Here is a 19,599-nt window from a genome sequence, read left to right as displayed (position 1 = left end):
GATTAAAGTCCAGCCAACTGGAATAAGTGCAGTGGCTTGTTAAACATCCACAAAACTGTCTTGTCTATACGTCATTCTGTATTGCCAGCTTTCCAATCAATTTAATCTATACCCAACAACCCCAGCTGTCGATGAAACCAATAGTCCAGTCTTTCAGTAAAAAGAGCTACTGTCAGTGCGCTTGCAGGTAAATATTGAACCGAGCTGATAAATGAGTCTCACAGGCTGAGAATAATGTCCTAGCTCTCTTCTCTGGAAGACTATCAATCAGGCAGACATTTCAAACAAAGTGTGGTCTAACGGCTCAGCTCTCAAATCCCATTCCTGAGTCCTACTGTTACTGGCATTGACTGCAGTTGACTGATTTTTGATTTGCGTGATAGAGGAAAAGCTTGTTTCCCTGTTTGTTTTCTCTCCCTTCTGTGCCTCTCTCTACTTGGTCAGTGACGCTAGCCAGTCCCCACACTGAGCAGGCCATCTGTCTGCTTCTCCTTAGTGCTTGTCAAAAACAAACCCACCACTTTTCATAAGTACAACCTGCTCAGACATCTCATGGCTAGATTTATTTCGTCTTTCACGTCACATGGCATGCAGTGTGCTATAGATGTAGTCACTTGAAGTTCAGTCTTCTTGGAGAAAATTGTTCATTAAGTGGCATGAAATGACAGCATTTGCTCTGCCACCACTTTCTCACATAACAAGCTTGAGAACAAGCGTCATGTTCAGAGATGTTATGCTGACTGAAATGAGATTTTTCACAGCTCAGATTTGCCACACCTTGTTCTATTTGTATGTGATCCAATAGTGTATTGGGTGTTGACAGACTTGTATCTGGAGGAAGGGAAAAAAGAAACAAAACCTGAAGCTCACTGTACATTTCGAAAGCAATACCAAAGAAGCTTGCTTGTCAAACAGAGTTCTTCTATAGAAGATGAGGGATGTTGTCAGTAGCAATCGATAAGTTCAATCGCGAGTCTACATTACAGCGAGAAGTGAAATTGGATACCGGAGAATTTGATCCCTTACCAGCAACTCTTAGACACTTCCTCCTGAATCTGGCGGCGGTGAGGGATGATGGTCTTACAGCAAAAGAACAAAACAAGAGATGGGGAGAAATGCTCGAAGATGGAAGGATGAGTGAAGACATGAGGCCTTTATGATGAGAGATAACAGAGTTTATAATGGTGACAGATGTGAATGGTTTCCCTACATTTTCTTTTTTTTCCCCCCTAGATGCATCATCCTATCCAGATGAAACCCGCTGACAGTGAGAAAACAAGTGGTAAGTGGATTCATGCAGGATGACATAAGCCATGAGATGGAGATGTTGAGGAAAACCTGTAAGGAGAAGGATTAGGTAAAGGCAAATGGGGTGTGAGATTTGAAAAGGGTAAAATTGACAGCAGTACACAGCATCTATATAGTGCAGTGGTTTAAGAGCAGAGCTGGTACAGGATGATATACTTCTGTGTCTAGAGAAGTAGACAGAAGGAAAACAAAGCGGCAAGTCGCAGAGATTTGTGCAAAAGGCTGGCACTCTGAGTGAGAGGCAGAAAATGTGGCAGCATGACAAAGAGAGAGCACTTGCTTGAACAAGAAAGAGAGGGGTGCAAGATTTTCGCACCTGATGTAAGTGCTGCTTTCACAGCGCCATAATTGTTTGGGTTTCACTAAATAGCCTTCCTGTTTTCGTCTTCCTGCAGCGGTAGAAGACAGAAAACTCTTTGTCGGCATGGTTTCAAAGAAATACGGTGAGAACGAGGTCAGAATGATGTTCTCGTCTTTCGGACAGATCGAAGAGTGCCGAATACTTCGGGGACCGGATGGTCAGAGCAGAGGTAAGCGTGCCTTCGGTGTGGACATGATGTTCAGCACCGCGCATCCGCCATGTTCAGCACACCAGAGTACATATTCTCATCAAGTATTTATGCAGGGCCCCTCCCTGATTCTTCATTGCAACCCCGGCACCCTCAGATCAAGTGCTATTCACCTCCAGTGGCACTTTTTCTGTCCACATAGTGTATCCTCCCATTACTGTGACACTCTGCCTCCACAACTCGCAGTGAAGGGCCACTGCACTTGCTGTCCGCCACAATGGCCCGTCGCCTAGGCAACCGCTGGCTGCCGGTGTTCGTAGGCTCAGCTGGCAGGCGGCTCAGCTCAGCTCCTCCTTTACCGCCTCCTTCATCACACTCTACAAAGGCTGGAATTAGCCTGTCATCGCATCTCCTACATAGCACTCTGCTGAATAAAGCCTCAGATAGCAGGCAGCACGAGGCTCTAGCGTCGATGCTTATATACGATTAAATCCCACAGAAGACACAGCTAGCTATGAATTTCTGCTCTTTTTCTAGTATACGTACGCAGTGTTCCTACAATTTGAAACGGGCCCTATTAGCCTTTGATGTTTGCAGGCCTTGCATATTTTAGTAAATCAAAGCCCTTCAGTGTGTATTTATGTGTGCATTTTCTGTGTATATAATCACGTTGACTGTCTCACCATGACATCACGTAGTCAAGCCTCTCTGGGTGGCAATTTAATCTGTCGATCACCGCTCATCTGACACGTGTTACTGTTCTCCTTGTTGTTCTTTCTTCATGTGCTAACCAGTGAGGGTGGTTCTGTGTGCTTGGGAGTTGCCATTCTCTGTACTGTAATGTCTTTTTTTGGGGTTCATAACGAGTTGTCCAAACCTTTTGTCTTGTTTTTGTTTCTTCTTGTCCCTCCCCCCCTCCCCCTCTCCTATTGTTTCCCCCCTACAGGCTGTGCGTTTGTCACATTTGCTACCAGGGCAATGGCACAGAATGCAATCAAAACCATGCATCACTCTCAAACTATGGAGGTACTGTACCCCTTAGCACCTATTTCTCATTTCCCTCCCCCCCCCCCCTTCCCCATACATTTTGCTGCCCCCTTGTGTTGAAAGATGAGGAACCTGTCCAAGCAGATGGCATCCATTCATCACAAAGCATGAGTCATTTCCAAAACCACTCTTGCTAATTACAAAATTACATTGTCATCTGCAGAATAATTGAATAAAACTCGAAACATTGCCTTTTACATAGCTGCTGAGTTCAGAACTAACAGGACACAAAAAGTGCTGTCATCTTTTATTTTGGGCTGAACTAAATGCATTTCACTTATTGATTCTGATAACAGAGCCTACCTATTAGTGTGCCATTATATTAGTCTGTATTTTGGACTACAGGGGAAAAGAATCCACACTATCAAATATAGGTTATCAGGAAAAAAAATTAGACTGAAACAGCTCCCCTTTTAGACTTCTTAAAAAGTGGGTCTGTGTACTCATATAGCCAATGGAGTCTTTGTGGAAGTAGAGCAGTGGTAATTTGACAGCTAGCAGGTCAGAGGCTCCCCAGTGAAGCATCAGACCAAGTCTAATTAGGAGTCCAACCAAACATAACACTCCTCCTACCAGATTAAACTCTGGGGGGGGGGGCAGTAGCAGTGCCACCTATTCTGCCCCCACAATCACGTACTCCCCGATTCTCAGCTGCTGTGGGAGTTGCTGCTGGTGCAGAAGCCATTTTCCCTAACCAGCCTGGTCCCCATCTGGCTCTCAACTCTTAAAATACTTTTGCACCGCATGCCTTGTCCATGCGTCTGTCTGAACATGTGACTGTCTGTTTGCGAGAGTCTCCGTATTGTAATGCATTTTTCTTAATGTCTGACATATCCCTGTTTGAATGTTATTTATTGTTAATGTTGTCCATCTGTTGTCTGCCTATTTGTGGACTCGATTAAACTCTTTAACGTGCTTAAATGATTCACCGTCTGCACCATTGTCCTGTGCTTTTATTTATTTGGAATGTGGCCTGGTTTAGCTATGCATGGCACATGTCCTCTCTTTTAGCTTTGATATGAATGCAACAGGCATACAACTATCTTGAGGCATAGAGGAACCAAACCCACCCCACTCCCCCCTTTAAAAACAAACAAACAAAAAAAAACGAATTCAAAAAAATCCCTATGCAGTGACTGTCCTTGCATGGGTAAATAAACTTGGTGTGCTTTTGAACCGGTCTAACATCTCTTAACTCTTCACCGCTCCAGGGCTGTTCCTCACCTCTGGTGGTGAAGTTTGCTGACACACAGAGAGATAAGGAGCAGCGACGCCTGCAGCAGCAGCTAGTACAGCAGATTCAGCAGCTCAACAGCGCCTCCACCTGGGGAAACCTGGCTGGGCTGGGGACTCTTTCACCGCAGTACCTGGCTGTGAGTTTTATTAAAGAACACACAGATTAGCCTTAATGTACTAAAACCTTTATAGTTTATCTGTTTAAATATATTGAGTGTACAGAATACACTTGGTAGAGAGCACTGAACCACCTGATAATTATCAATCTATCCCGTGAGTGGGTGCGTGAGCATGCATGTAAGAATTTTATCACCAAGCTTTATGAATGTGTTAGGATATTAAGGTCAGGTGATCCCTTTTTTGTTAAGTTTTGGTAATGACTGTTCTAGCTGGAAACACAGCTGCCATTTTGTGTATGACATATCCAACCACATTGTTCGAAGTAATAAAATAATCTGTTGCAAGCTGAAAATGTATTAGGTCATTGTGTAAGCTGAATATTGCACAATACTTTGACCAAAAGTACAAACTGAAACTTGGCTCAGAGTAGAATAATCTTCCTCCTCGAACTGTTTTCTGGCTAAAGGACACTGACATGTGACTTGCATATGCCTTCTCTAATTCAGAGCCAAAGAACATGTGACTTAGATGGCAACAGCTGAGGCGTTTTATGTTTCTGGGACAAAAATGAGACATTGAGCCTGTTGCATGAAGCTGTAAAAGCTGTCGTGCCGTTTATTTAATTTAAACCTCACATAACTTTTTGCCTTCTGGTCAAAATGTGTTGCCTCTTGCTAACATTGTCAAAATAATGACATAAATCTTGGTCCCGAGTTGTTCCTGTGCATCAGATAATTTTCCACAGATTAGACAAACAGTGAATAGTTTGCTACGGGCCATTCGATCCCTATACAACCCTTGCAAGAGCTTGGTTCGTATTGCCGGCAATAAGTCGGACTCGTTCCCGGTGGGTGATGGGCTCCGCCAGGGCTGCCCTTTGTCTCCGGTTCTGTTCATAATTTTTATGGACAGGATTTCTAGGCGCAGCCAAGTGGCGGAGGGCTTTCGCTTTGGTGGCCTCAGAATCTCATCTCTGATTTTTGCAGATGATGTGGTTCTGTTGGCTTCATCGGGTGAGGGCCTCCAGCTCGCACTGGAACGGTTCGCAGCCGAGTGTGAAGCAGCGGGAATGAGGATCAGCACCTCCAAATCTGAGGCCATGGTTCTCAGCTGGAAAAGGGTGGAGTGGCCACTCCGGGTCGGGGATGAGTTCCTGCCCCAAGTGGAGGAGTTCAAGTATCTCGGGGTCTTGTTCGCGAGTGATGGGAGAAGGGAGCCGGAGATCGACAGACGGATTGGGGCTGCAGCTGCAGTAATGCGGACGCTGCACCGGTCCGTCGTGGTGAAGAGGGAGCCGAGTGTAAAAGCGAAGCTCTCAATTTACCGGTCGATCTACGTCCCTACCCTCACCTATGGCCACGAGCTGTGGGTAGTGACCGAAAGAACGAGATCGCGGATACAAGCGGCAGAAATGAGCTTCCTCCGAAGGGTGGCTGGCCTCTCCCTTAGAGATAGGGTGAGAAGTTCGGCCATCCGGGAGGGGCTCAGAGTAGAGCAGCTGCTGCTCCACATCGAAAGGAGCCAGCTGAGGTGGTTCGGGCATCTGACAAGGATGCCCCCTGGGCGCCTCCTGGGTGAGGTGTTCCAGGCATGTCCCACTGGGAGGAGGCCCCGGGGCAGACCCAGGACACGCTGGAGAGATTATATCTCTCGGCTGGCCTGGGAACGCCTTGGTATTCCCCCGGATAAGCTGGAGGAGGTGGCTGGGGAGAGGGAGGTCTGGGCCTCTTTGCTTGGGCTGCTGCCCCCGCGACCCGGCCTCGGATAAAGCGGATGAAGATGGATGGATGGATGAATAGTTTAGTCCCCAAATTTAAAGAGGATTTAATAATGTTAGGAAAAAATAATATTAATTATCATGTCTGATCTAATTTTGTTTTCTAGATTTGACTTTTGTTTTCTTTCATATCTTGACAGCTGCTCCAGCAGGCCACTTCTCTCAGTAACCAAGGCAGTCTCAATGGTATTCAAAGGCTAGGAGGTGAGTTTCAGAAGATCAGTTTACGAGTCGTAGGAATGCAAAAAGAACAAGCTGTTAGGGCTGGGCGATATGGCCTAAAATTCATATCGCGATATAATTTGAAGCACGTGCGGTAACGAGATATATATCACGATATTCTTTTCTTCTGTATAACGTATTTTCCACAGTATAAGGCACACTTAAAATCCTTTAATTTTCTCAAAAATCGAGAGTGTGCCTTATGTATGAATTCTGGTTGTGCTTACTCACCTCGAACCGATTTTGGCGTTATGTTAAAAAATGTTTTAGTACAACTTTGGCAAGCTGCACGGCTTGATGGATTGTCAGAGCATTATGGCTGCCGTAGTGAGGAGCTTTGCGGCGTAATCTGGGTCCAAAACTCCATCCCTTCAGGTCCCAAAGTCAAACGAACATTGAGTTAAAAACGGTCTAAATTCTTTCATCTTTAATTAAATCATCAGCGTTGCTGCTTTATCGGGTGTAACAATTAAGTTTAACATCCAGGCATCCATGAAAACAGAATTTATTAATTTTAACAGAGTTAGAAGTTAGCAGGAAGTTAGCTCGCTAGTTTCCACGTAAACATGACATGCCATGTTCTGACTGAGAGATTTTTTTTAAACTAATTAAAACGTACAGCTCTGCTACCACTTCCAACATAAATGAAGACAGAAAACTAAACAGGAGTGGCGTTTGCAGGGTTACTGAAGTTGGACTACCTGGTATATAATGTTGTGCTATGTGATTGCTAGCGACACAGCTATGTTAGCATAACATTAGCACAGTGAAGCTGGAGGATGAACGCCAACTTTTTTTCCACTCGATAAAAGTTAACGTGAGGGATTCTGGTGGTTAGAGACAAATGCAATCGCATAGCGGGATGCTATACAGGGGCCAAACTTCAGTCAGGAGAACAATTAAGATTATTCATCCACAATACAAGGTTAGTTATTAATATACTGCAACAACATGGGAATAGAACAGCTGCGAGAGAATTCAACATTAATGAATCAATGTTATGGAAGTGGAGGAAGCGCAGTTTTTGGCTTTCCCCATATTTCAAAAGTGCTTCATCTCTTTGCTATGACTGTCGCCGGGCATAATTTGAATCAAATCACTCAAATCACTTTTTTATTGTCATATCACATGTGCAGGTACATTGGTACAGCACATGCGAGTGAAATTCTTGTGTGCGAGCTTCACAAGCAACAGAGTTGTGCAAAATACAATAACATAAACGGGCAAAGTATACGAATGGCTAAATCTGAAACTAATAAATATATGTACAATATATAATAGTATATGCCAAAAAAAAAAAAATTCTGGATGTATATACTAAATGTTTTTCTACGTGTGTGTGTGTGTGTGTGTGTGTGTGTGTGTGTGTGTGTGTACACATATTTTACAAATTAAATAGTCAATAAATAAAATATATAAAAATATACAGAGTTGAGACATGTGCAAAACAGTGGCATTACTATACAGTATGGAGTGCATAATGTTGAAGTTCCAGTAGTGGAGGTGAGGTGTCTATGACGTGCAGATGATAATGGTTGTAGCCGCTGCGATGCTTTCAACCAAAACAGGCGCAGCTTGATGACATCAACATGCGCAATCGTGATAGAGCGATATAGTCAAAATCTCTATTGTTGGCCAAATTTATATCGTTTCTATCGCCCACCCCTACAAGCTGTGCTGCTCATGTCACCAGCCCTCTGTCTCGCTGCGCTTCGCCCACATGCTTTTAAGTACCTTAAATTACATTACTCTTTTCAGATCAGTGGCACGCTAATTACCAATAATGCTATTTTCAGCCTATTCCGGCTGCTTGAAGACAAACTGCTCATCCCTCTGCCTTGGTCATATTAAAAGCCAATGTGAAGAGCTTGAAAACTACAGATGGGGTGCTAAAACGAATGATAAATCTTCAAGTTGGAATTCATATTAGATGGATTTGATAGATCAAGTCTGCTTCTTTTGTTGGTCATGCTAAAGTAATATACTGTATTTAAAATGTTAAAATAGCTTCCCGATCCAGGTTTAAGTGGCTTGAATTTGCACTCTCCCTCATGACCAGTGGGGGGCGACTTCTCTTGTCAATTTATTGTGCCAGCATTCAAAAAGCAAGGCGTTTTGTTTTTTTGTTTTTTTTTTTGTTTTTTTAATGTGGCCCTACCCTGTAATTGACAAGTAGCCACTGTATGAGGATGACATTTGTCACTAAGTCAGAGCCATCCTGGTTTTAAATCTCCAAAATGGTAAATGGAAGAAAAATATGAGGTTTTATAGCCGTGTCCATCTTGCATTCTCTGAGATCTGAGAATGTGATTTGGTGATGGTAAATTTCCCAATATCCAAGCAGTTTAATATAGAGGAAAGCTTTTAAATGAATGGCAGCACATCCTATTTTAAACTTTAAAAATTCATTGTTTGTTCTTTTGCTTTTAAAATCTATGTATTTCTTCCATGACTACTTTCAAATTTATGCTGTATGCAGAAAAATTCAGTCTTTGATAATTCGCGTGTCTTTGTACTCTCAGCGGGTGTGAATCCACTTCAGCTGCAGAACCTGGCCACATTAGCTGCCGCTGCAGCTGCAGCTCAGAGTTCTGCCAGCCCAACTTCCACCAGCGCTCTGTCTACCAGCAGCGGTGCCCTGGGAGCTCTTGCCAGTCCAGGTAATTAAACACAAACATGAGATGAATTTTGAATGCTGCCTGTACAATACATACAACAGTTCTGTGAGTCGAGCCCCATGGCAGCATCATGACTAGTTAGTTTTGTTAGGGGTGTGTTTTGGCATGGCCTGGCTGTAATTGCTTGAGTCGCCACCTCTGCTCTTTGTGTACTAATTCATGTATAATATATTAACTAAAGTATAAAGATTCACTCTCTCGCTGATTGAGGTGTACAGTGCATGTCCACAGTCGGGCCACTTCTCCTCTGCAAATCTCCCTCATCTACTATTTGCCTAATAGCCCTCAGCCATTCCTCATTTACTTTATGGGAGTTAATCACCCACATATAAAAATTTTATGAGAGCCCCCATTTCCCTTCAATCTGTGTAAATATACATTGGCTCCATCTGTCTAAGTTTAACATATGGCTGCTTTACTAATGACCGCTCCTCTCTGTGAGACAGATTTTTAACTGCCTCATCTCTGCCATGTCCTCCTCTATAACCATAACAATGTGAGGCAGATGTAAGGTTTTAAGAATATCTTTTTTTTTTCTTTTCTTTTTTTCTTTTTGTCATTTGTCAACAGTTGGGTCAACAGCAGGGTCCAGTGCTGCCGCTGCCGTGAACCCCTTGGCATCTCTGGGGACTCTGCAAGGTCTCACTGGGACCTCTGTGGGCCTCAACAACCTTAACGCTCTCACCAGCAGCGTCAGTGGTGAGAATCTCCTTATTTAAAAACTGGATACAAGCCAAAAAAAGGAAGATGCATGTTGATGTTGGGTCCCCATGCTCAATGGGTACTATTAAACTTTTGCTTCTTACAGGTATGGGGGCCATGAACGGGGGTCTGGGAGCCTCCATGGCCAACGGGTCAGCAGTCAGCTCTATGGATGCCCTAACCCAGGCCTACTCAGGGATGCAGCAGTACACAGCGTCTGCCCTGCCCGCCCTCTACAGCCAGTCTCTCCTTCAGCAGAGTGTGGCTGGCAGTCAGAAGGAAGGTGAGAAGATCCCTGGCACACATCACTCAATAAGAATTTTCAGAAGTTTCTTCCTAAATGCAATGAACTTTTATGTTTACAGTAAATGTTTTGTGTGCATTTGAATTCACGTCTAACTAGAGTATCTGAATTTCTTACCAAATGGAGTAGGGCCAGAGGGCGCCAACCTGTTCATCTATCACCTGCCCCAGGAGTGTGGGGACCAGGATCTTCTGCAGATGTTCATGCCTTTTGGAAATGTGGTCTCCGCCAAAGTTTTCATTGACAAACAGACCAATCTGAGCAAGTGCTTTGGTAAGTGTGGTGACACTGCTGGCGTTTCCCTGGTTACATCAGTTAATGGCATAGCAGCTTTGTTTCACTGCAGATTTAAAGTTTAAATGGAGTCTAAGTGCTCTGTAAAGATGAACATGTTGATACTTGTATTTTCTATGTAAATGGATTAGATGCATGCATGTATGTCTGACCGGAGGTGGTATTAAATATCATTTGCATTAGTGTTTTACTGAGTGCAAGCAGTACACCAGTATTGTGATGTAACACCACCTCAAATGCAAATTTAAAGCAGTGAGTGAAAATGGTGCAAAAATTGAAGAGGAGTATGTAATAATGCACATGCTTTTGTGCATTACGTTAACATGGCTAAGTCGCAGTTCACTATCAAAGTGCTAGAATAAAGGTAACTCTGACTGTAGTTGAGGGAAGCTGAATAGTTTTATGGCCTTGGGGACAGAAGGTCGTCAGTCTCTCTGTCAGAGCAGGTTTGAGACAGCAGTCTGTTGGACATGCTGCTCTTCCTGCCCTCTAAATCTCAGATTCACAAGGCAGTATTTATAGTTGTGACCCTTCTCTCTGACATTAACTGGCAGAGAGAAAAATAAAACACCATGTGGCTTTCCTCTGCAGCCTGTCCAGCCACATGGTGTCCAAATATGTGTAAAACTGATGAGTCATCTTGTTTAATTTCCCCTTAAAACCAAAATAAATTACACAATACACTTTTGAGGTATAAATTACGAAAACACCCAATGCAGCAAATATGATTCACATTTAAACTTTGATATGGAAATTATTTTGTACATTTTGTCAGAAGGTTCACTAAACACTCAGTTTAGCTAAAATTAGATTTTTCTGGTAGTTATTTCATGGTTTGTGCTTTTAAAGGGAAAGATTGCAACCTCTCCAGTCACTTCCTCATCCTGTGGATGGGCTCCAGCTTTCCTGTTGTGAACTGCAGGTAGTGACTGCAGTCCTTGTTTTGCTCTGCTGTCCGTTTGATATAGAGGCACGTGAACCAGTACTCCACCTGCTGGAGGTTCTGGTTAGTGGCTCTTAAACTTTTAGTGGATTTCTAGAGCAGAAAAAGAACTACATTCACCATGTGCAATCCATGATGGTGAAGATGGAGTCTGTCTGGCTACAGGAAGGCAGATGCCAAGGAGAGGGGGTGATGGTCAGCCTGGTGATATGGAAATGAAATGTTGGCATTAAGTTGCTGTTTTGTAATGTATTCAGTTTAGTTTTTCTTTTTTCTCAGGGTTCGTCAGCTATGACAATCCTGTGTCTGCACAAGCTGCCATCCAGGCCATGAATGGTTTCCAGATTGGCATGAAGAGGCTGAAGGTTCAGCTGAAACGCTCCAAGAACGACAGCAAACCCTACTGATCCTAGCCCCGGGGCCTTCCCCCTCCCCAGCTCTAAAGCTAGCACTGCTAGGGTAAGTTCACCCTCCAGCCAAGGTCACCACAGCAGAGACTCAGTGGGGCAAGGGGACAGAAGCCCATCACAGGAGGGAGACTCGGCCTATTCCTTAAAAAAGAGAAAAAAAAATGTTTGCAATGATCTTTCCACATTTTTGCTGTATTTCATTCCTGCGGTTTTGTCATGTAATTTGAGTCTGATTTAGTATTTTAATGTATATGATTATTTATGACTATCACTGGAGTCAGTGTTCGCTGGAGGTATTTTGTGTCACTGTATTTAGTGGAGAGCATCAGATGTTTCCATGCCATTTCATTGCCTTCAGGTCAAGCTAGACAGGTTGACTAAGGATCAGTTGTTGTTTCTGAAGCTAGGTCACAAGGACCCCCGAGCCCAGAGCTTTAGCCTGTGTTTGGCTGTTTACGTGCAGTTTGTCTCATCCGTATCATTGTCAATGTGAAACTCTTTTCTACGCTAGATTTTCCAGTCTTCACCACACCTCTCTTCTACCCCCTCCCCTCTGTTTCTCTCTCTGTCATCTTTCATTATCTAAGCCATGTTGAGCTAGGCTACCTCTCTGCGTCTTTATTAACAACCTCTTCCAGTCATTCCATCCATCCTCCAAGTCTCCCACAAGGGACTGGCTCTAGATGGATCTCTTTGGGTGCCAAGTATACAGTTTGTGCATGTTGGAGTCTCTGCCATGTCCTGGTGGTGTCACTTCCTTAAATCTGTGTATTATTGTTTTGTTTTTTGTGCGTTGGGAGAGGAGGGGGGGTTGCCCGTCCCCCCCTGTTGTCCTTACTGTATATGTGGTGACTGGCATTATTTTTGTTTTTTTGTGCCTCATGGCTAAATGATTCTTGTGCTGTGCCCCTAACTTTCTCTTCTCTCCTCTTTGTCCTCTCTTTCTCTCTCTCCTCTCTTCCTTTTGTGTTTTTGTTCCTTTTTAGAACAAATCTCCATGCCTGTTTGCTCATCATTAGCCTAGCATGTCTTCATGATGTTGAAAGACAAGCCAAACTCCTGGCCCACATCATCCCACCATTGTCTGTGATGTCTCTCTAAGCTCGCCTGACCCCAATACCTGGCCACCCACTGACCTTGACCTTAGCTCAACCTGATTTTTCTGCATGTATATTCATTTTTGTTTTCGTTTGCTTTTTCTGTATAGAAATGTGACGGGTGGGAGAGAGGTCAAGCAAAATCAATGTGAAAACTTTACCTAGGTTAAGTTCATTTGAGTGACCTGTTTTTTGTTTTTGTTTTTTTGCGAATGTTTTAAAAAGAAAAAACCTGTGGGATTTCTTACTTTTAATTTAGCTTTGTGGGACTTTTTTTTTTTAATGTTTTTTCTTTTTACCTCTCTCAGTAAAGCTCACTTGAAAGTTGATTACAGGGATTGGCACACAGCTGTGCTATTTGGTGCCATTAGCAATATGTTGGCTTCTTAAAAAAAATGCTACAGACCACTTTCCAACACTTTTGAAAGTCTGACCATTAAAATCCCTCTCAGTGCTCTGTAATGATCTCTACATTTTGCAGGCAGCGTGAAGACTTACACCAAGGCTATTTAAAAAAGAAAAAGAAAAATTCATTTATAAAAATATCCAGTGTTTTTCTTTTTCTTTGATTTCTTTTTGGGTTTTTTGTTTTTGAACTATTGATGGCACAATAAAAGGTACATTGCTCTGTTGAGAGAAATGACTACCTACATGAGTCAACTTTTTTAGAACTGATTCACAAATAGACAATCTGTGGTTTAAATGCACACTTAGATTAACTATATTTTATACCATTGAATCTATAGAAGTTTAACTAACAGAACCCAGGCAAACGTTGGGTTTTTTGTAGATTACGTTGTAATGTCATCTGTGTTTGGGCAGGGAGGGGGGGCAGGGGCGGGAGGGTCTTCAGTGTACTACATTTTTAAAGAGGACTAAAAATCTGTTTGATCAGCATGACCATTTGAGGGTCATTTCTAGTAAATTAAAAAGTTCAAAATTCCTCTGCTTTAATTGTAATTTTGTTTTCTGGTTTAAATTCTTTTTTCTTTTTTTTTCTTTTTTTTTTAAGGGTCATATTTTGAGCCTTCCCCCCCCCCCCCCCCCCCCTTTTTTTTTTTTTTTTTTTTTTTTTTTTTTTTTTTTAAATATCCCTGCTAAACTTCCATGGTACGTACATCTTGTCAACTTTCTGTGAATTTCTCTTTGCTAATTTAATTAATGAATTTTTCACTTTGCTTTTGTTTGGATGCCTCGTTGAGAGATGATTTACAATGTCTGTTAATCATACAGATGCCAGACAATGTTGTTCTGTTGGATTTTGTTGTTGAAGTGCCCATGTGTCAAATATTTCTTGTGCTTTTTTTTTTTTTTTTTTTTTTTTTTTTTTTTAAAAACTCACCACTTTGTTTGCTGTAATATTACCTAGTTTGTCTGTACACACACACACACACACACACACACACGCTGCAACACATGCAAACACACACAAACACTCTTTCGTGGTTGCAAATGTGGGAGCCCCTGAAGAGGAGAGAACTCGGACACAACACGCAACCTGTGGGTCTCTGCACGTTTTGTTTTTCTTTCCTCTTTCTTTTAAAAACATGCACTCGTGTGATGCTCAAGAAGTCACACAGCACATTAAATCGACTTAATCCACCACAGTAGTGTTGGTTTACAAATAACATTCCATTTTTCTCAGCACGAAAGTTTACACTTTTTTATCAGGGTGGCATTTTTGTGTGACGACCCTGGTAAAACTACCACTTCACCCTCCCCTTCCCCCAAAGAAAGGGTTCCCTAAAACTGCGTACCTGATGGCGCTAAAGAGTTGTCAGCTCAGGGCTCTTTGTTTCGTTTCTTTTCTTTTTTTCTTTTTTTTTTTTTTTTGGTGTGTGTGTGCTTGTGGGGGGGGGGAACTAGACACTGACGCAGGATTACCACACAAAATGCACTGTTAACCACCATTTGACTTTCTTTTCAGTTGGGATTTTTCCCCTTTTACTCTAAACTTAAATATTCCTAAACAAAAGGAAGGTACCAAATTTGAACCGGTGCGGGGGGAGGGGGTGTTATAGTTTTGTAAGGAGATGTTAAGCACAATTGTGGGAGCTAATCACTTTTGCAGAATGTCGTGTGTATGTGTGGTTACAATCCCAAATTTTTCCAAGGTACCACTGATTTCTCTTTTAATATGGGCATGTGCTTTTTACAGTATTTTTGTTTTGTTTTCTATCCAAATGCAATACAATATTCAAAGTGCCATATATACGTCTAGAAACTGCCTACACATTATTAGGCCTTGGTTTAGAGATTGCTGCAGTTCGCCTTTCTATTTTGTTTTGGGTTTGTTTTTTCTTTTGGGTCTATTTATGCCAGTGTCATGAAAGCTCTTGTCACCTGCTAATGTCTCCCCTTTGCCTTTACTGTGTTGAGTTATTGGTAAATGTGTATTGTGATGTACTCAATTTGAACAGTTGGTTTAAAACCTTGTAGATAAACAATAAACTTCCCTATACATTTGAAGGTTAAACGTCTTTCTTAGTGAGTGCGAGCGCGTGTGACACTTGGCGATACAAACCGTGGGGGATCACGCGTGTTTTGGTGGTGGGATATTTTTGAATTTAATAAAACAGAGGTACAGTGCAGAAGAGTCAGTGTGGGTGCCATGTGTCGGCCACTGAAATGACTGCAGGTCTGTGGTGATGCAGTGCATGGTGAAGTGTTACTATGAGTGAATATAGTTTAAAACACTTAAAGGGGGGGAATAAAGCACAATGTATAGTCCACAGCAGTCCCAACAGGAACTCTACTCACTTCAGGGGCTTCCATCACAAATCCTGATTAAGCTCTAACAATCACGGTTTCTTCTGTTGGTTTTCATATTCTGAAGTGCTTTTTTTTTTTTTTTTTTTTTTTTTGACAGTGTGGTAGCTTTGCATCTCTATAGATATCGTCTTGATCTATAAGAAAAAGAGTAGAGAAAAACTTTGTTATTTTTCTTGTCTGATAATCGGTAGGACTCTGTTCATGTTCCACCAATAATTTAATAGATGTTTTTTGTCTTGTCTTGATGAAAGCCAAAGTGAGTGCATCTTGATGTAATCTGTATTATACACACAGTACAGTTATATATAAATATATATTTTTCGTTCTGTTCAATTACAAATTTTTGAAACTGGGTGGGATTTGAAAAAGACAAAAGACAAAAAAAGACATACACAGGCTGTCCAATTTCTACAACTGGTGGTTCATATGTATTTTGTACCCGTGAAGCTTTTTATATTGGAAATTAAAGGAAAAAAAAAATCTATATTGGGGGAGGGGGAAAAAAAAATAAAAAATTGTCTGGCCTATCAATGTGGCCTTGCCTTGACCAGGTCTTGAGTCTGGCCTCTTGCTGGTGTCAAGCAATTTTTTTTTTTTCTTCTTCTTCTCTCTTGCTTTTGCCACTAAATGATGCCTGATTTTTGATCTTCTTTATCCCCCTTGGATCTCTGTGTCCCTCACTTCATGAATCAGTTTCAGGGGAGGGGGTGGGGTTAGGATCCTCTAAATTGTGGTAAGTTTCATGTTAGTATATTTGTGCTGTCCACATACTTTAATGGTCATCAGGATTTTTGACAACTTGTGTGGATAATTGTCTTAGTTGAAAAGGTAACTGTTTAATTTGAGCCTTGCTTTTTACCTGTGTGTAGTTTTGTTCTTTCCCATAGTGGAGTGCGTAGCTGAAAGACTGTTCTGTTTTTTTTCTTTTTTTTGGGTCGATGTTTGTTTGTGTGGTGTGTTTCTTTGCCTCTGTCTCCGAATTAAACCATTTCCCCTAATATGGACTGTGTGTCTTTGTGTGTTGTGCTTGTCCAGTGTTGTAAAGGCATTGTACAAACCTCCACCCACCCTTCCCCAGTGTGTCATGTCTCACTAACTTGTTCTCTTTGTTGCGCTTCTTTCTGCTTTTACCTGAGCTGTAACAGGTGGGGTGGGCAGGACGAGCCATATCGTATTGTATTGGGTTTTATCGGTAAAAGTAGTACTGATCTGTGACCCTGCACCCAAGAGCCAAAGAAATGCAGGCACTTTAGTTGCATTTGCACAAAACATCAGTTCAAACTCAGATGTTGTGGTATAAAGAATGAGCAAGTCCCGTTAAACTGATTGTTTTATTATAATTTTTAAAAATGCACAATTGCAGAACATCAATGAGCTCAGTTCTTAAAAGCAAAGATCTGAAGCAGTTTGCCTGAGATAAATGCAAATCTAGTTTTGTCCCCTCTTTTACAGGTTCTCCAAAGAGGGTTATTTGCTGCTCTGCTTTTATATTGATTTGAAATGAATATACTTTCTCTCCACACAAACATGTCCAGTGTTTACCAAGAGTGGTCCACAAAATAGACTATCCATTGAGAGGCAGTTCCCTGGGTGAAACTGCATTGGAGAATTTCCAGACTGCAATGAAGGGAAGGCAACTGTAGTTCACCCGCCTGTTAGAACAAAGGTATGCAGAAGAGCATCTCTGAATGCACAACACGTCAAACCTTAAAGCAGATGGGGCTGCTACAGAAGACCCTACCAAGGCCCAGTCCTGTTAGCTAAGAACAGAAGCTGATTGTCCAGAAATGGACAATAAAAGACTGGAAAAAATGTTGCCTGGTATGAGTCTTAATTTCTGCTGCAACATTCAGATGGTAGGGTCGGAACTTAACATAAACATTTAAAAGCATAGATGTCTTCTTCCCCTCTTATGAACAATTCAGGCTGCTGCTACAGTTGGTGTAATTATGTAGGGAATATTTTCTTGGCACACTTCAGACCTTATTTATTTTTTGCTGATGTTCACTGTGCTTAAATAACCTCTACAGATTCCAGATCTCATTCTGGTACAACTCCTTTTTGATGTCATGGAACAGGTGCTTGGCATCATGAAAGTTCAGCAGCTGCACAATGTGGTGCTAACATGGACCAAAATCTCTGAGGAATGTTTCCAGCAACTTAAGTCAAGTCTATTGTTGTACTGAGACTGCTCCGAAATCAAATGGGGGTCCAGCCTGGTAGTGGCAAGGTGTACCTAATCAAGTGACCAACAATAGTATGTGATTTGGTGTTCTATTGGACAAAATATCCAATTTGAAGATGAACCCATGGAATTTTCCTGTTTCCTGGTATGTTCTGGTAGTTGAGAAGACAAATACCTGAGGCTAAGTTAAAACATACTGACTTTTTTCTAGAATGTATCTCCTTTTAGTAAATATAAACAAGAATTGACCACAGACCAAAGCTATTGTTTCTTAAAAAGTCTCATCTCTAAGATTTCCCCCAAATCTATAAAAGGTCACATCTTAAATCCTCCTTTAGTAACAGGACACGTTTATTTCCCAGTGTTAGGGAGTGGATTTAGCAGCATTACATTAGCAGTCTAAAGGCATACAAAGAACCTCAAGATCCAACTTGTTCTGTTGCGAAAATGGTGTGAGAGGAGAAACTGGCATCTTTTCCCATGTACAGGCGTTTCCATGTTCTCAGTCATCAAACACACAGGATGTAAGGAAGTAGGATGTGACACGTCACAGTGCTGAGACGTTATGTGACTTAGGAAAGCACTTTCTGTACAGTGTAGCAAAGGTCTTTTCTATTTAACCATGAACTTCTGAGGAGTTTAAAAGTGGAACTTAAGATAGTACAATAGCGCCACCCAGTGGTGGAGATCCCTCTGCAGAAAATGGCAGGCAGTGAGACGATGCATAAAGATGCTTTGGCATTTTGGATTAATACAGAACATAAGGGAAAATTTAATAAGCTTAACACTTTGCAATTAAACTTTACATTTTCAATCGTGCTTTGGTTGCGCTTCAGCTATCAGAAAATGTTGGTTCTTCTGTTGTAAAGTAAACCAGGTCTATGAGCTGTTCGAATAATCTGATAGTGCTGGTGAAAAATTTAGGCTGTGTATAAAATGCACTGTTATTAAACTCCAGAGCTCTGGGATCTTTAAATCTGATCACAGTTTATGTGGAAGATCCTGAAGTTTGTGTCCTGGACTAATGAATGGTTGATCAGTCCTTATTAGCCATTATTAATTTAACATTAATTAACACAAAACATCAAAAGTTGCCTGTTACAAACTGCTCGGTGCAGGAAACCTGTGTGTGGGACTTGTGCATGTGTTTCATGCACTCACTGAAATGGGAGTTCGGGTGCTGTTTCATTGTTTGGAGATTCCTACATGATCCATGAAAGACCAGCAGGTGTGGGAGTCTGGGCATATGGTGGGAGCACAGGCATCTATTGTTACAGCGTCAAGGCTCACCTTGATCTCTGTCACCACTGGCCCTTAAAACACACAGACATGGCATACTGTCTCACCGTTTCAAAATCCCCCAATTCCCCAAAACCACCATTTTCATTCATTTGACCTCAGAACAGCCTCAGCATATTTAAAAAAATAAAATGTAGCAACAGTTTGATTTTACCAGTTAATATTTTTAGTTTTAGTGTTGGTGTTTTTAAATAATTTTATGGTTAAATATTTGTCATGGGATATTTAAGAAGGTTAGAACAGCGATTTAAAAATGCACTTTTTATTTTTTCTGAGTTAGAACATTATAGACCTTCCAGTCTGTAAATATATGAAACAACTTTTTTTCACGTGGTGTGGTGACAAATTCGACTGAAAAAACCCAGCAAGTCTTCTATATTTTGTTTTAAGTCGTTTTGTAAGTATTTTTCCCGCAAAAGAGAAAAAAAAATCAAAAATAAAATGTATTTTAAAAAAAATAAAACGTTTTTGTTGATTTTTTTCCCCACACCTATTTTCTTTCTTTCTTTTTAGTTATTTCAAAGTGTTTTTCATGCCTTAAATGCATGCTTTTATAAATTTTAAGTTCAGTTTCAGTTAATTATAATAATCTTGCTCTCCAGTGGTAATTACGATGTTTTAAGAAGTCCCTGAACTCAGCACATCGTCGTCGCTTGGACACCTGTTGCGCTACTTCACTTGCTTCTGAGATTTTTA

At 41.5% G+C, this 19,599-nt stretch overlaps 1 protein-coding gene across 4 annotated transcripts in view; it reads left to right on the top strand.

Annotated features, from left to right (window-relative positions):
• Positions 1-13,465, top strand: part of LOC147324931 (CUGBP Elav-like family member 2) — a 31,557-nt gene extending 18,092 nt beyond the window's left edge. For 2 of the 4 annotated variants that reach the window (XM_086299115.1, XM_086299118.1), the window contains exons 4-13: positions 1,234-1,282; positions 1,704-1,838; positions 2,764-2,843; positions 4,076-4,237; positions 6,138-6,201; positions 8,742-8,879; positions 9,468-9,596; positions 9,706-9,882; positions 10,030-10,176; positions 11,420-13,465. In XM_086299115.1, coding sequence (XP_086155241.1) covers positions 1,234-1,282; positions 1,704-1,838; positions 2,764-2,843; positions 4,076-4,237; positions 6,138-6,201; positions 8,742-8,879; positions 9,468-9,596; positions 9,706-9,882; positions 10,030-10,176; positions 11,420-11,547 — 1,209 coding nt within the window. In that variant the 3' untranslated portion in view covers positions 11,548-13,465. The remainder of the gene's footprint in view (positions 1-1,233; positions 1,283-1,703; positions 1,839-2,763; positions 2,844-4,075; positions 4,238-6,137; positions 6,202-8,741; positions 8,880-9,467; positions 9,597-9,705; positions 9,883-10,029; positions 10,177-11,419) is intronic. The other 2 variants (XR_015130244.1, XM_086299116.1) reach the window with 2 other exon arrangements.
• The last annotated feature ends 6,134 nt before the right edge of the window (positions 13,466-19,599 follow it).

This window comes from Aulonocara sp. 'chitande type north' Nkhata Bay, linkage group LG7 (genome assembly GCF_057382095.1).
Source record: "Aulonocara sp. 'chitande type north' Nkhata Bay isolate Kocher_YH1m ecotype deep benthic linkage group LG7, A_spYH_male_GT1.1, whole genome shotgun sequence".
Lineage (NCBI taxonomy): Eukaryota > Metazoa > Chordata > Actinopteri > Cichliformes > Cichlidae > Aulonocara > Aulonocara sp. 'chitande type north' Nkhata Bay.
The sequence above is the reverse complement of the archived record's forward strand: the minus strand, read 5'-3'. Positions and strand labels throughout refer to the sequence as shown.